The sequence below is a fragment of the Coregonus lavaretus genome (genome assembly GCF_964263955.1).
Source record: "Coregonus lavaretus genome assembly, chromosome: 4".
In the NCBI taxonomy this organism is placed as follows: Eukaryota; Metazoa; Chordata; class Actinopteri; order Salmoniformes; family Salmonidae; genus Coregonus; species Coregonus lavaretus.
In genome coordinates, this window is record NC_139991.1 from 66289878 (window position 1) to 66303101 (window position 13224).

General features: G+C 47.9%; 1 protein-coding gene across 1 annotated transcript in view; it reads left to right on the forward strand.

Annotated features, from left to right (window-relative positions):
* The window catches only part of garnl3 (GTPase activating Rap/RanGAP domain like 3), a gene marked incomplete at its 5' end in the record, with an annotated part of 174640 nt that overhangs the window by 97844 nt on the left and 63572 nt on the right, over positions 1-13224 (forward strand). The window contains 8 exon segments of the mRNA XM_084159340.1: positions 3344-3443; positions 8277-8395; positions 8844-8908; positions 9485-9548; positions 11911-11937; positions 12145-12220; positions 12313-12411; positions 12765-12868. Of these exon segments, the coding sequence (XP_084015466.1) occupies positions 3344-3443; positions 8277-8395; positions 8844-8908; positions 9485-9548; positions 11911-11937; positions 12145-12220; positions 12313-12411; positions 12765-12868 (654 nt within the window).

Here is a 13224-nt window from a genome sequence, read left to right on the forward strand (position 1 = left end):
GTTCTTGACATTTTCCGGATTGACTGACCTTCATGTCTTCAAGGAATGATGGACTGTCATTTCTCTTTGCTTATTTGAGCTGTTCTTGCCATAATACAGACTTGGTCTTTTACCAAATAGGGCTATCTTCTGTATACCACCCCTACCTTGTCACAACAACTGATTGGCTCAAACGCATTAAGGAAATAAATTCCACAAATTAACTTTTAAGAAGGCACACCTGTTAATTGAAATGCATTCCAGGTGACTACCTCATGAAGCTGGTTGAGAGAATGCCAAGAGTGCAAAGCTGTCATCAAGGAAAGGGTGGCTACTTTGAAGAATCTCTCAAATATAAAATATATTTTGATTTGTTTAACACTTTTTGGTTACTACATGATTCCATGTGTGTTATTTAATAGTGTTGATGTCTTTACTATTATTCTACAATGTAGGAAATAGTAAAAATAAAGAAAAACACTGGAATGAGTAGGTGTGTCCAAACTTTTGACTGGTACTGTACATCTGGTGAAATATCTGTCTCATTGTTCTATCTGTGACGCTGTCGTACACGTCGATCCAGAGCATCCAAAACATGCTCAATGGGTGACATGTCTGGTGAGTATGCAGGCCATGGAAGAACTGGGACATTTTCAGCTTCCAGGAATTGTGTACAGATCATTGTGACATGGGGCTGTGCATTATCATGCTGAAACATGAGGTGATGGCGGCGAATGAATGGCATGACAATGGATCTCGTCACGATATCGCTGTGCATTCAAATTGTCATTGATAAAATGCAATTGTGTTCATTGTCCGTAGCTTAAGCCTGCATTGGGCACTCTGTTCACAACATTGACATCAGCAAACCGCTCGCCCACACGACGCCATACACGCTGTCTGCCATCTGCCCGGTACAGTTGAAACCGGGATTCATCCGTGAAGAGCACACTTCTCCAGCATGCCAGTGGCCATTGAAGGTGAGCATTTGCCCACTGAAGTCAGTTATGACGCCGAACTACAAGTCAGGTTAAGACCCTGGTGAGGACGACGAACACGCAGATGAGCTTCCCTGAGACGGTTTCTGACAGTTTGTGCAGAAATTCTTTGGTTGTGCAAACCCACAGTTTCATCAGCTATCCAAGTGGCTTGTGTCAGACTATTTTTCGAGTGGCCTTTTATTGTCCCCAAGCATAAGGTGCACCTGCGTATTGATCATGCTGTTTATTAAGCTTCTTGATATGCCATATCTGTCAGGTGAATGGATTATCTTGGCAAAGGATAAATGCTCACTAACAGGGATGTAAACACATTTCTGGGATCTTTTATTTCAGCTCATGAAACATGGGACCAACACTTTGTTGCGTTTATATTTTAGTTCTCTGTCTTTCTGTCGTTCCCCTCCACAGGGAGAATGAAAAGAGAACAACAAAACAGCAACACTTTTGTCTTCATCTATGTTTTATCCCTTATCCCCTCCATCACCCTAACATGTACCAGACATGACTGTGTGTGTGCATCACTGTCAATTTTACTATTCTATTTTATTCACAAACACATTTTGGTAATTTAGCAGATGGTCTTATCCAGAGCGACTTACAGGAGTGAGTGCATACATTTGAATACTTTTTTCGTACACTCTCACACACACGCACGCACGCATGCACACACACACACATTACGCACTCACACACACACACACGAACACACACACACACATATGCACACACACTCACACACACCACCTACCCCTTTCCCAGCTGAAGCACCACCAGACAGTAACCATGACAACCTGGGATGTTTTCCTTGCAAATAAACAAACAAACAAACTAAAGTGTCTCCTATCTCCTCTCCCCTCTGTTTAAGAACCCATCCCAACTGTCAGAGTGTGTCTGTGTGTGTGGCCTGTGGGTAAGTGTGAGGCTTGCCCTCAATAGGATGAATCCAAAATGGAGGAGGAGGTGCATTGATCAGAGGGACTTATAGAGGGCTTAACATTAATATTGATGACGGGGAGATCTACTGCTTACAAAGGAGCTTTTCTCCTGTCAGCACACCACAACATCACTGTCTGGGGAACCCTACTCTATGCCCGACTGAACAACGATGTGTGTGTGTGTGTTTGTGTTTTGAAGGTCAGTCTGTAGATCAATATATGTGTTTATTGGGGTAAAACAGTTTGTGTGGGTGGGTGCAGTGGAGGGGGGAGTGTGGGTGGGTGGAGTGGTCGGGGGAGTGTGTGTGGGTGGAGTGGTCGGGGGAGTGTGTGTGGGTGGGTGGAGTGGAGGGGGGAGTGTGTGTGGGTGGGTGGAGTGGAGGGGGAGTGTGTGTGGGTGGGTAGAGTGGAGGGGGGAGTGTGTGTGGGTGGGTGGAGTGGAGGGGGAGTGTGTGTGTGGGTGGGTGGAGTGGAGGGTGAGTGTGTGTGGGTGGGTGGAGTGGAGTGGGGAGTGTGTGTGGGTGCGTGGAGTGGAGGGGGAGTGTGTGTGGGTGTGTGGGTGGGTGGAGTGGAGGGGGGGTGTGTGGGTGGGTGGGTGGAGTGGAGGGGGAGTGTGTGTGGGTGGGTGGAGTGGAGGGGGAGTGTGTGTGGGTGGGTGGAGTGGAGGGGGAGTGTGTGTGGGTGGGTGGAGTGGAGGGGGGAGTGTGTGTGGGTGGGTGGAGTGGAGGGGTGAGTGTGTGTGGGTGGGTGGGTGGAGTGGAGGGGTGAGTGTGTGTGGGTGGGTGAGTGGCATGGAGGGGGAGTGGGTGTGTGGGTGGGTGGAGTGGAGGGGGAGTGTGTGTGGGTGGGTGGGTGGGTGGAGTGGAGGGGGAGTGTGTGTGGGTGTATGGGTGGGTGGCATGGAGGGGGAGTGTGGGTGGAGTGGAGGGGGAGTGTGTGTGGGTGGGTGGAGTGGAGGGGGGAGTGTGTGTGGGTGGGTGGAGTGGAGGGGGGAGTGTGGGTGGAGTGGAGGGGGGAGTGTGTGGGTGGAGTGGAGTGGAGGGTGATTGTGTGTGGGTGGGTGGAGTGTGGGGGGGGGGGGGGGGTGGAGTGTGTGTGGGAGGGGGGAGTGTGTGTGGGTAGGTGGGTGGAGTGGAGGGGGGAGTATGTGTTGGTGGGTGGAGTGGGGAGTATGTGTGAGTGGGTGGAGTGGGGAGTATGTGTGGGTGGGTGGGTGGAGTGGAGGGGGGAGTGTGTGTGGGTGTGTTATGAATCGCCCATTATCAGTGTTGTTGTGAGTGTTATGATGTGAAGTATTTATTGTGTGTGTGGAAGCATTTGTGTGTGTGTGTGTGTGTGTGTGTGTCACTAACCCGTGTGTGTGTGTGTGTGTGTGTGTGTGTGTGTGTGTGTGTGTGTGTGTGTGTGTGTGTGTGTGTGTGTGTGTAGATGACGGACTACACCCCTGGAACCTGGAGAAGAACCGATGTCCATCTGGAGAACCCGGAGTACCACACCAGATGGTTCTTCAAATACTTCCTGGGCAAAGGTCCGTTCTACTCCTCTCCTCTCTGTCACACACACAGACACACACGCACACACACACACACACACACACACACACACACACACACGCGCGCGCACACACACACCAGACCTGGGTTCAAATACATGTGTTATTTAAATACTTAATTCTGTGTATTTGAGTATTTTCTAATAAAAGGGCCTGAATCAACTACTTCTATTGGAACTATTTGAAATTATTTTGTTATTTGAATTATATACTACTTTCAAATGCCTGGGCTAAATGTATGGGAGTGTATTTGAATCCATCCTGGTCACTAGAAATACCAGTAGATTTCCGACTTATAAAAAGGTCCTGCCTTCCTTGGCGCTCACAAAAAATAAATAAATGGCACAGCAGTGGGAATAAACTCGTAAAGGCTCGGAGTCAGAGCACACTGCTCAGACAACTGCTCCACGGCAATTCACAATGCTCTAGCAAGCCGGGAGAGTACACAATGATACTTGATGTACACAGGGTGTTATTTTTACTTTTGTTTTAGCCCTGACCTTAACCACTCTGAATTCATACCTACAATTATCCCTTTGAGTTGTTTCTGTTTTAACCCTGTAACCATGTGGAATTAATGAGTCATTCATATTACACCTAATTTCGAAGTGAAACTATGAGAAACTCTGAGATCAGATTGTTTGAATCAGGGTATTTATCACGTTGTATACTGATAGAAGACAGGTGCAGGAATACATAATCGTTTTTGTTATTACTCAACCCAACATAAGGTACGTCATGGAAAACGACATGGACGAAGCCCAAAACAAACACGTATATATATGTATAACAACAGGGATGTAACCCAAACAATAGGGTGAGGTGTAAACCTCTAAATAATACACGGGACGAGCCCCCCCCCCCCGACGCGCTGCACAAGCAGCAGGATGACACCGGCCTCGGGGACGACCACAGGAACGCGGTGTTGGTCGGTCAGGGCGCCGAAGATCCCTGGTCAGCGAAGCGTCCAGGATGTCCACCGTAGGAACCCAGGACCGCTCCTCTGGGCCGTACCCCTCCCAGTCGATGAGGTACTGGAGACGGCCTGCCCGACACCTCAAATCCAGGACTTCACGGACAGAGTACGCCGGACCTCCCTCGATGTCCAGAGGAGGAGGTGGGGTGTCACTGGGTCAAGCCTCAGCGAGGGGACCAAGGAACCACTGGCCTGAGGAGAGACACATGAAAAGTCGGGTTAATGCGGTAATCAGCAGGGAGTTGCAAATGGTACGTTACCTCATAAACCCTTCTCAGGACTTTAAACGGCCCCACAAACCGCAGGCTCAGCTTCCGGCAGGGCAAGCGGAGGGGCAGGTTCTGGGTGGAGAGCCAAACCCGGTCGCCTGGAGAGAAAACAGGATGCCAAGGTGCCAGGGCCGGCTGATACCCCAACATGCACTGGAAAGGACTGAGGTTAGTGGAGGAGTGGTGGAGGGAATTTTGCGCGAACTCAGCCCAAGGTAGAAAATCCGCCCACTCCCGTAAAAAGAGCCTCCGTGGTTTGCATGGCTGACGGGAGCCCAGGTAGAGGAAGGAGGCGACAAGCTTTGAAAAACCGATCCACAACGACGAGAACGGTGGTGTTCCCCTGGGAGTGGGGAAGGTCAGTGACAAAGTCCACCGAGAGGTGAGACCAGGGTCATTGTGGAACCGGCAGGGGAAGGAGCTTGCCATAAGGGAGGTGTCTGGGTGTCTTAGACTGAGCACAGATGGAGCAGGAAGAGACGTAAACCCGGACATCCCTAGCCAAGGTGGGCCACCAGTACTTCTCAGTCAGGCAGGCGATGGTACGGCCTATACCAGGATGACCCGAAACAGGCGCCGTGTGCGCCCAGGAAAGGAGGCGATCCCGCAATCCCGTGGGCACGTAGGCGCGGTTCTCTGAACACTGTGTAGGTGTGGGTTCCGTACTTTGGGCCTGCTGTATGTCGGCGTCCACGTCCCACACCACTGGCGCGAATATACGGAATGGAGGGATGATGGGGGTCTCCTCTCCCTGCCTCCTCGGGCAAACGTGCAGAGCCCACCTCCATCAGCTTTGGCCACAGAGCAGGTGTAGCCATGGGCTCCAGATTCCGAGCAGGTCTTTGTAGGGACCGCAGGAGGTTGTCCAACCGGATCGCCATGCTGATGAGCTGGTCGAGTGACAGGTTGTCATCATGGCAGGCTAACTCCATCTGTACCTCCTCCTGCAGTCCGCTGTGGAAAACGGTGACCAGAGCCGACTCGTTCCATCGGGTGGAGGCCGCGATAGTCCGGGACTCCAGGGCGACCTCCAAGGCGGTTCTAGATCCTTGGCGTAGTCAGAGTAGACTCTCACCCCCCTCTTGGCCCTCCAAGGGATGATCAAACACCGAGCGGAAGAGGAGGGTGAAGCGTTCGTAGGACTCGACCTCGGGTCCGCCCGTTTCCCAGACTGCAGCACCCCAGTCCAGGGCCCTTCCGGTCAGTGCCGAGATGACTGTGGCAACTCTGTATCTCCCGGAGACAGCATCGGCGTAGCGAGCGAGGTACATCTTGCTGGCGCGCCGTCAAAGCGCTCCAGGAGGGACGGGTATTCCGCGGACCGGCTCAGATGGGACGGAAGCAGGTAGTGGTTGTGTTGGGGCTGGTGCCGGAACCAGTACTTTCCCCTCCAACCGCAGGATGGTTGCCAGAACGCTGTCCATGGCTCTGCTGAGTCTGGAGAGACAGTCCCCGTGATGCTGGACTGCCTCTATGATGGTCGTCAGCTCGGCCTTTCCCACTGTCTCCATTTTTATGGGTAGATTATTCTGTCACGTTGTATACTGATAGAAGACAGGCGCAGGAATACGTAATCATTTTTTTTTTTCTCAACCCAACATAAGGTACGTCATGGAAAACAATGTGGACGAAGCCCAAAACAAACACGTATATATGTATAACAACAGAGATGTAACCCAAACAATAGGGTGAGGTGTAAACCTCTAAATAATACACGGGACAAGACCCAATTACAAGACCCAAGTGCACAATTACTCGGCATGTAAACTGTAATACAATGTATTCACGAGACCAACAGACATGGGACAATAATCGACAAGGACAATGGGGAACAGAGGGCACATATATATACTAATCAGGGGGAATGGGAACCAGGTGTAATGAGACAATGAGACAAGACAATCCGAGGTTGGTGGTAATGAACCAGATCAGTGACGCCTAGAAGGCCGGTAACGTAGACCTCCGGAGCTGGTGAACGGAATGAGCAGCAGTACCGGGGGGATCCGTGACAGTATTTGAGTATTTTCAAATACTTAACAAGTGTATTTCCAAATACTGTACATTGCAATATTCAACTACTTGTCTTTCAAATAAAAATATGTAAATACTTACCTCCAAATGTGTGTGAAAGTCATTGAAATACCCTAAATATTAATACAAAATCAGGTCTGACACGTGTGCAATAAAAGGTACTATTTAGAACCTAAAAGGGTTCTTCAGCTTTCCCCATAGGAGAACCATTTGAAGAACCCTTTATGGTTCCAGGTAGAACCCTTTTGGTTCCAGGTAGAACCCTTTTGGCTTTTGGAATCCAAAAGTATTCTACCTGGAACCAAAAAGGGTTCTCCTACATGTATGGGGACAGCCAAATAACTATTTTGGAACCCTTTTCTCTAAGAGCGTAGGCAAGACCATATGCTTTACATGGGGTCAGGACTTTTCCAGACCATGTGACCTGACCAGTATACTGACTGTAGGGCCAGGACTTTTTCCTGGTCCAATCACATGATCAGGTAAAACTCCTGTCCCTAGCTCTCCTAGTTTAATGGTAGTCTATCAGCTCCCAAAGATACTTCCATAGCTACAGTGGACCTGCAGACTGGGCCCGGCAGTCAGAGGAAGATGGTGAGCAGAGGCTCACTTCACACACACACACACACACACACACACACACATACACACGCTGGGAGATAACAACATTAACATCTGACTGGCTCCCTAGTCAACACGAGCAGCCAACAGCCTCCTGAGAGTCATGGTGATCGTTAAAAATGCATTACCCCCCTCCTTCCTTCCCTTGTTCTTCCTTTTATCCTTCAGCAAGGTGTGTGTGTGTTTGTGTATGTGTGTGTGTGTTATGCTTTCCAAGCACAGAAAAAAAAAGTCCAAGTGAACTGATTCAAAGAAAGAAATGGAGAGAAAGAGATGGAGAGAGAGAGGAAGAAAGGGATCGAGAGAGAGAAGGGGATAGAGAGAGAGATGGAGAGTGAGATGGAGAGAAAGATGGTGAGAGAGATGGAGAGAGAGATGGTGAGAGAGATGGTGAGAGAGATGGTGAGAGAGATGGAGAGAGAGAGAGAGCGAGAGAGAGAGAGAGAGAGAGAGAGAGAGAGAGAGAGAGAGAGAGAGAGAGAGAGAGAGAGAGAGAGAGAAAGAAAGGGATGAAGAGAGAGAGGGGAGCGAGAGAGGGCAGAGTTCCTGTTTTTTATTTGGTTTGGGGGGTCTGGTCAGTGTTATGTCTGAATACGTTGCTGTGTCAACCAGGTAGAGAGGGAGCTGAATGTGAAGCGGTGTTGTCTATGGTTCTGTTGTGTATGACCCACACACACGCCCGCACGCACCCACACACACACACACACACACACACACACACACACACACATATTCAAGCAGATACATATGCATGCATGCACACACTACTCAACATTCCATACAGGAAAAACTAGGCCTCACCGTGGCTTCCTGACAGAAATTAACAGAAACTGTAACACACACTTATGACCATACAACAAACGACAGAACAGTCAACAATTATAAATCAATGAATGTGTTTTTACCCCCCAGTCCACCAGAACTACATTGGTACGGATGCAGAGAAGAACCCCTTCTACCTGTCTGTGGTTCTGTCCGACCAGAACAACCAGCGGGTCCCTCAGTACAGAGCCATCCTCTGGAGGAAGACAGTAAGTATCTAGGATCAAATCACCCTTCCCAAAGCCTATTGGTATTGGTACAAATTGACTTTTTGCACAGATCTAGGATCAGCTTACCCTTACAAAATACTTCACCTTAAGCATTGGTCTCGGTGGAAGTTGGCTTTAGATACAGATTTAGGATCAGCTCACTCTCCCCAAAGCAAAACCTTGAGCATGAAGGTGAAACATGCATTTCTGATCTTACTGTAGATCAGTGTCTGGATGGAGGTCTATCTTCTGTTCAGGTAGATGATTAGACTAATCATGATGATTACTTTCCACATCCACACCTGAGATAATCTCCTCTCCTCTCCTCTCCTCTCCTCTCCTCTCCTCTCCTCTCCTCTCCTCTCCTCTCCTCTCCTCTCCTCTCCTCTCCTCTCCTCTCCTCTCCTCTCCTCTCCTCTCCTCTCCTCTCCTCTCCTCTCTCCCCCAGGGTACACTGAAGATCAGTCTGCCATACAGCCCTACCAAAACACTATCAGTTAAATCCATCTTAAGGTGAGCACTGCTCAGGATGCCATTCAAAATGTGGTCCTCTGTAGCTCAGCTGGTAGAGCACGGCGCTTGTAACGCAAAGGTAGTGGGTTCGATCCCCGGGACCACCCATACACAAAAAAAAAAATGAATGCACGCATGACTGTAAGTCGCTTTGGATAAAAGCGTCTGCTAAATGGCATATTATTATTATTATAAAACATTGTTTGTTTCATAGATCGTTCTGACTAGCCTGGTCCCAGATCTGTTAGTGCTGTCTTTTCAACTCCTATGGTCATTGTCACACATTGGCAAGACAGCACAAACAGACATGGGACCAGGCTAAGATATGACCAATGAATCAGGCTAAAAACACATGGAGAAATTCAATATGGATATGTAATATGTAGTCTGTTGTATTTAAATGAACAACAACATGAACATATACCTTAAGATAATCATGGAATGGAATGTTGTAAACCCGTCTTTAAAACACTTATATTTTCTCCTCTCCTGAACTTTTCCTCTCCTCCTCTTCCTCTCCTCCTCTTCCTCTCCCCCTCTCCTCTCCTCCTATCCTCTGCTCTCCTCCCCCTGCAGTGCGATGAACCTGGACAGGTTTGAGAAAGGCCCAAGGGAGATTCTCAACCCAGAGATACAGAAGGTGAGAGCCCACTGTATCAGCCACAGTGATACAGAAGGTGAGATGACACTGTATCAGCTACAGAGATACAGAAGGTGAGATCACACTGTATCAGCCACAGAGATACAGAAGGTGAGATCACACTGTATCAGCCACAGAGATACAGAATGTGAGATCACACTGTATCAGCCACAGAGATACAGAAGGTGAGATCACACTGTATCAGCCACAGAGATACAGAAGGTGTGATCACACTGTATCAGCCACAGAGATACACAAGGTGAGATCACTCTGTATCAGCCACAGAGATACAGAAGGTGAGAGCCCACTGTGTCAGCCACAGTGATACAGAAGGTGAGATGACACTGTATCAGCTACAGAGATACAGAAGGTGAGATCACACTGTATCAGCCACAGAGATACAGAAGGTGAGATCACACTGTATCAGCCACAGAGATACAGAAGGTGAGATCACACTGTATCAGCCACAGAGATATAGAAGGTGAGATCACACTGTATCAGCCACAGAGATACAGAAGGTGAGATCACTCTGTATCAGCCACAGACATACAGAAGGTAAGATCACACCGTATCAGCCACAGAGATACAGAGGGTGAGATCACACTGTATCAGCCACAGAGATACAGAAGGTGAGATCACACTGTATCAGCCACAGAGATACACAAGGTGAGATCACTCTGTATCAGCCACAGAGATACAGAAGGTGAGAGCCCACTGTGTCAGCCACAGTGATACAGAAGGTGAGATGACACTGTATCAGCTACAGAGATACAGAAGGTGAGATCACACTGTATCAGCCACAGAGATACAGAAGGTGAGATCACACTGTATCAGCCACAGAGATACAGAAGGTGAGATCACACTGTATCAGCCACAGAGATACAGAAGGTGAGATCACACTGTATCAGCCACAGAGATATAGAAGGTGAGATCACACTGTATCAGCCACAGAGATACAGAAGGTGAGATCACTCTGTATCAGCCACAGACATACAGAAGGTAAGATCACACCGTATCAGCCACAGAGATACAGAGGGTGAGATCACACTGTATCAGCCACAGAGATACAGAAGGTGAGATCACTCTGTATCAGCCACAGACAAACAGAAGGTGAGATCACACTGTATCAGCCACAGAGATACAGAAGGTGAGATCACACTGTATCAGCCACAGAGATACAGAGGGTGAGATCACACTGTATCAGCCACAGACAAACAGAAGGTGAGATCACACTGTATCAGCCACAGACATACAGATGTAGGATCTTTATTTGTTAACTTTTTTGTTGCTGAGAATTTTCCTGCCGCTATGGGCGCTATTCTCCACTATCGTTCGGCGACCGGTTCATACATAAAACATCCTCCATTCAGGCTGCAAAGGCGTCGGTTTCCTCCTTAACTCGATTTAAAGGCCCATCGGTGGAAAAAACAGGGAAATATGCGTACCAGCTTAATAAAACAAAATTTTCCACCACCATTTTTGTTTTTCAGACAATTTACAGATGTTGCACACCGCGTCAGTCTGTTGTTTACCCCAGGCTGAACGCAGTGGGCAACATCAGGAAGTAGCATTAGCCACTCTAGCAAGGTGGTGGAAAATTGTGTTTTATTAAGACAGTAGGCGTATTTCTCCCGTTGTTTTCCACCAACAGGCCATTAAATCAATTTAAAGAGGAAACCAATATCTTTGCAGCCTGACTGGAGGATGTTTTATGTATGAACCGGTCAACGGGGGACACAAGTGTATTAATGGCTTTGCAGGACGTCAGTGACGGATGACAAATGACGTAAGGAATAATAGCGCCATCTGGCGGCAGCAGGTCTAGAAATGCAGATGAGCTTTGTGATTTACATAAATTCACTGAAAACCCACACTAAAACACGGTTATGTTAACAGTATTGCACTTTTCATGTAGCCTACTTTTGGATAGCTAATAGCTATCGCCGTCTCTGGCTTTTCGTAGTAAAAACGGATCAAGCAACATTATGGACTAAACGTTCAAATCCTGTTTCTGCAGGATTATTTTGCTTTGACAATACAGGTCAAATTAAGAGCCTACATCTGTATATAATAGTCATGTACTAACTCTATTTATATGGTATTAGCCCCATACTGTAACAGGTCTTGGAGTCATTTGGGAGTCATTAGAGATTGGGAGTCATTTGGGAGTCAATGGACATTGGGAGTCATTTGGGAGTCATCGGAGATTGGGAGTCATTTGGGAGTCATTGGACATTGGGAGTCATTGGAGATTGGGAGTCATTGGAGATTAGGAGTCATTGGACATTGGGAGTCATTTCCGAGTCATCGGAGTCATTGGAGGGGCAACTGATGATAACTGTGGTGTGTTTTCTCTTCATAGGACCTACTGGTGTTGGAGGAGCAAGAGGTATTAATTTATTTATTCTTTTATAAATATCATTCAAGTGGATATTGTAGTTATTGGTGTTGACCATGGTCTTACTAGAGATTTCCTTCTCCTTTTCTACCAGGGATGTTTTTATGGTTTTGGTAGACAATAAAAGTGTCCCATAAGTTAACGTTAGTGAATAGTGGCACCTTAGATGTACAATATATCTGTCTTATCTTTTGTCAGGGTTCTGTCAACTTCAAATTCGGTGTCCTGTATGCCAAAGATGGACAGCTCACAGACGATGAGATGTTTAGCAACGGTAAGTCACTAATATTGTGAGTAATAGGTATTTGAAGTATCAATGTCCTATGAGTTGTAGTTTGAACCCTGCTCATTCATTTGTTCCTTCAGAGACTGGGAGCCAGAGCTTCGATAAATTCCTCAACCTCCTGGGTGACACCATCTCCCTGCAGGGCTGGGCAGGCTACCGCGGTGGGCTGGATACCAAGAGTAAGACCTGGACACCACACACACACACACACACACACCAAGGGTTCTGCTATTAATGATTGTTTTTCCATTGCAACAGACCATGGAGATGTCTTTCATTCACATTCTCTCTTTTAATATTTCTCTCCCTCTTTCTTTCTCTCACTCTTGCCTACGCACCCCTTCCTCTTCTGCTCCCACTGCTCTATCCTTCTCACTCTCCCTCCCTCCCCCCTCTCTTCCTCCCTACCCCTCTCTCCCTCCCTCCCCCCTCTCTCCCTCCCTCCCCCTCTCTCCTTCCCTCCCTCCCCCTTCCCCCCTCTCTCCCCCTCTCTCTCTCCTCCGCTCTCTCCCCCCTCCCCCTCTCTCTCCAGATGACACTACAGGAATGAACTCCATCTACACAGTGTACCAGGGCCATGAGCTGATGTTCCATGTCTCCACCATGCTACCCTACTCCAAGGAGAACAAGCAGCAGGTGTGTGTACGTTCGTGAGTGCGTGCGTGTGTGTGAGTGCATGCGGGTGGGCTGGCAGGCGGGCCCGTGTGTGATTATGCATGTGTGTGTATGTGTGCCTGCTTTGTGTTAAAATCTCTACATGGGGTCAGTCCTCCAGAGCTACAGAGCTATATGGAGTGCATTCGGAAAGTATTCAGACCCCTTCACTTTTTCCACATTTTGTTACGTTACAGCCTTATTCTAAAATAGATAAAATAAAATCCTCATATATCTACACACAATACCCCATAATGACAAATCGAAAACAGGTTTTATACATTTTTGCTAATTTATAAAAAAAAAAAAAAAAAAAACCTTATTTACATAAGTATTCA